Raw genomic sequence first — 3116 nt, 5'->3', positions numbered from 1 at the left:
TGCAACTTTTTTTTTTCCCTATGGGTAAAAGTTAAAGCACTAGCTTGTCTTGTCAGCTCTTTAACTTTTACCCATAGGGAAAAAAAAAAGTTGCAAATAGGCAACACAGGGATAATTATATTAAAGAACAAAAAAAGAAGGAATAATTATACTAAAAATTAATTTAATATTCACAATCTGATGATTTTCTATTTCAAATCTTAAAATAAATAAACTACCATGTGATTTCAGATATAATAAAAGCACAAGTTAAATATGCATGTGCAGCCCGGACCACGAAACACAATTCACTGGCAGTGAATTGACCGTTTTGATCAGGGAATCCAAAGACATATATGAACGAGGGACTGAAAAAGGACTTCTTGATTGATTTGCCTTTTTACATTGGACACAGACAGTGGGCGAGTCTAACAAAGGTGTGAAAATCTCATAAGTAAATTACTACAAGAAACAGTAAAGTATGTCTTTAACTAGAACATTCATTTTAGTCTTGATGGGTTTTCAACAACTGCTTATTAGATCATAAAACGATTCCGAGTATACCGGATTGTTATGCAGCCAGTGCTCATTCATAGACAGCAACACTAGTCACAGACTAGTTTAGCTATAAATTCATTTATGTTTTTATCTGAACTCCCACCTTCATCAACTGCCTTCTTCGCCAAATTCTTCCACTTGATCGCATTCTTCTTAATCTCTTTGCCCTTTTCTCCTTCCGTTAGTTCCTTTATGCACTGCTCTATAATCTCTCTTGTCACCAAACCTAATTTCTCATCAGGGCGAGCTCTAATTCCAATTCCCCATACATCCTCTACATGCTTTGCGTTGGTGCCTTGGTCCGTCCATAGAGGCATTGCAAGCATCGGAACTCCTAGACTTAATGCCTCTAGAACGGAATTAAAGCCGCAATGGGTAAGAAAGCAACCTGTTGACTCATGAGACAGCACCTCCAACTGAGGGCACCAAGTCACCACCAAACCCTTCTCCACCGTCTCCTCTATAAAATTACCTGGCAGCTTGGCCTCCTCCGACTCCCTCACAACCCACAAGAAGTAGCAATTGCAACCTTTCAAAGCCCAAGCTAGCTCTGCGATTTGCTCAACTCCTAGTGATGCAAAGCTTCCAAATGACACATAGACCACTGAACTCTTTGGCTTGCCATTTAGCCAACTCATGCAAGCACTAGTGCTTGGCTTGAAGAGATTCATGCCATAATCTTTGTCATTTTCGAGTCTTCCGTCCAAGTACAGAGATGGAACGGTCGGCCCTACCGTCATCACCTTCCAGAATTTTGACATCCAATCCACTGCCTAACAAAAAATCCAGAAGATCAAGACCTTTAAAAGCATTAATAATAATCTATAAATTAATCAGTGTTAAAAAAGAAATATGCACTATACCTCTTTTTCCAATTCGTAAAAAATGTTAAAAAACACCCAATCAGCTTCATCAACGTTGGAAAACTGATTCACAACCACATCCAACCAAGCTGGATAAGATCCATGACGAAAAACAAAAGATGGTAGCTCGGAAACTTCAAGTGGAGGCAATCCAGGAAGAGAAATTACATTAGAGCCCTGGAGTGGCAGCTGAAGAAGTCCCCTGCTAACATGGTAATACACGCTGTTGACAGCGCAAGATTGAGTAAAAAACACAGCCGAGCGTATCCCAAACTGCTTCGCAACGTCAAGTGCCCAAGGCAAAAACCCATCATAGACAAGGCCATGAATAGGATGACCTGCATCAACAAGTTTCTTGATTAAAGTTGCTAAACTCTTAGAGCCTACGGACCAGAAAGTTTGGAGGTAGACATCAGCGCTGCCAGCCTGATCATAACCGCCTTCATCAAAGCCGTCGGATATGGTCTGGAGATCAACAGAGCTGGTCAGGTCGGAAAACCTGGACTTGGAGAGGAAGACGGTGGTGACTAGAGTGGCTTTGACGCCCTCGGAGACTAAGCGTTTAGCGAATTGCACCATGGGGTTTATATGACCTTGGCCTGGGTAAGGAAAGATTAGAACATGAGCTTTTTCGGCTTTGTTTTCGTCCCCCATTTTCTCTCTATTCAGTTTGGCAGGTGTTCACAGCTCTATGCTGCCCTGCTATGCTCCCCTCGCAGACAACAATACTTAAGTGGCACGTTTGCTATGGATGGTAGATAAGCCATTCCCCATATTCTTTTCTCATTTTAATTCTTTTGTTTGATTGGTTTTTAAGGTGGCCCAAAGTCTTACTTTAACCATTCTCCATTTTTCCATATTAATGACTAAGGAATAGAGTCAAAAATTTACTGGGCAAAAATATCTCTATTTATTAAAAATAATTACAACCTATAAATAAAAAATGAAAATAAAAAAGTAAAAAGAAATTAAAATAAAAAATAGATTAATAATTTAATAATAAATTATTAATGCTTAAATTTTTAATGAAAATAGAAATTAAAAGATTAAAAAATGAAAATACAAATAGAGAAAAAATAAAAAGAAATTGAAATAAAAAATCATATTAATAATTTAATAATAAATTATTAATATTTTAATGAAAATAAAATTAAAAGATTAAAAAAGAAAAAATTATTCTTAAATTATAATAATGAGCAATTTTGTCTAACTTACTAAATTATAATAGAAGATAATTTTATCATTTATTACTTAACTATTTTAAAATATATTCCTACAAACTAAACATCAAAATGAGTTATAATAACAATTTCTCCTATATTCCATTCCATGAATTAAACTATATAATAATTATTCTATTATATTATGTTGTTATTCTATTTCTATAGAATAATTATTTTGTTCTGCGAATCAAATTTGTTAAAATGCCATATGGATGCAATGATGAACAAAAATTAGCAAGCGGCACTTACCACATTTCAACTTTAATGTCTATTTTTTTAATACACTAAAATTTTTATTTTGCTATATTTTAAATTATTTTTAATTTTTTTTGAAATTTTGGTATTTAAAATTAATATAATTTACCATTATTCTAATTTTTGATAAAAATCGAAAAAACACTTAATTCAAAATGTTTTTCTGAATTTTCGTGTCAAAATATTAAAAATGGTAACAATTAATTTAAACTAAAAATCATACATAATAACATTTTTT

The 3116-nt window shown here is 34.2% G+C and overlaps 1 protein-coding gene across 1 annotated transcript; it reads right to left on the bottom strand.

Annotated features, from left to right (window-relative positions):
* Window positions 1-336: 336 nt before the first annotated feature.
* Window positions 337-2159, bottom strand: LOC18612590 (UDP-glycosyltransferase 74G1-like). Its single transcript, XM_018120944.2, has 2 exons — window positions 1401-2159; window positions 337-1310 (listed from the first exon to the last, which is right to left on the bottom strand). Exons 1-2 carry the CDS (start codon window positions 2052-2054, stop codon window positions 585-587), a joined length of 1380 nt encoding a protein of 459 aa, XP_017976433.2. The 5' UTR covers window positions 2055-2159; the 3' UTR covers window positions 337-584.
* Window positions 2160-3116: the final 957 nt, after the last annotated feature.

Source organism: Theobroma cacao, chromosome 1 (assembly GCF_053813885.1).
Source record: "Theobroma cacao isolate CCN51 chromosome 1, ASM5381388v1, whole genome shotgun sequence".
NCBI classification, from domain to species: Eukaryota; Viridiplantae; Streptophyta; class Magnoliopsida; order Malvales; family Malvaceae; genus Theobroma; species Theobroma cacao.
The sequence above is the reverse complement of the archived record's forward strand: the minus strand, read 5'-3'. Positions and strand labels throughout refer to the sequence as shown.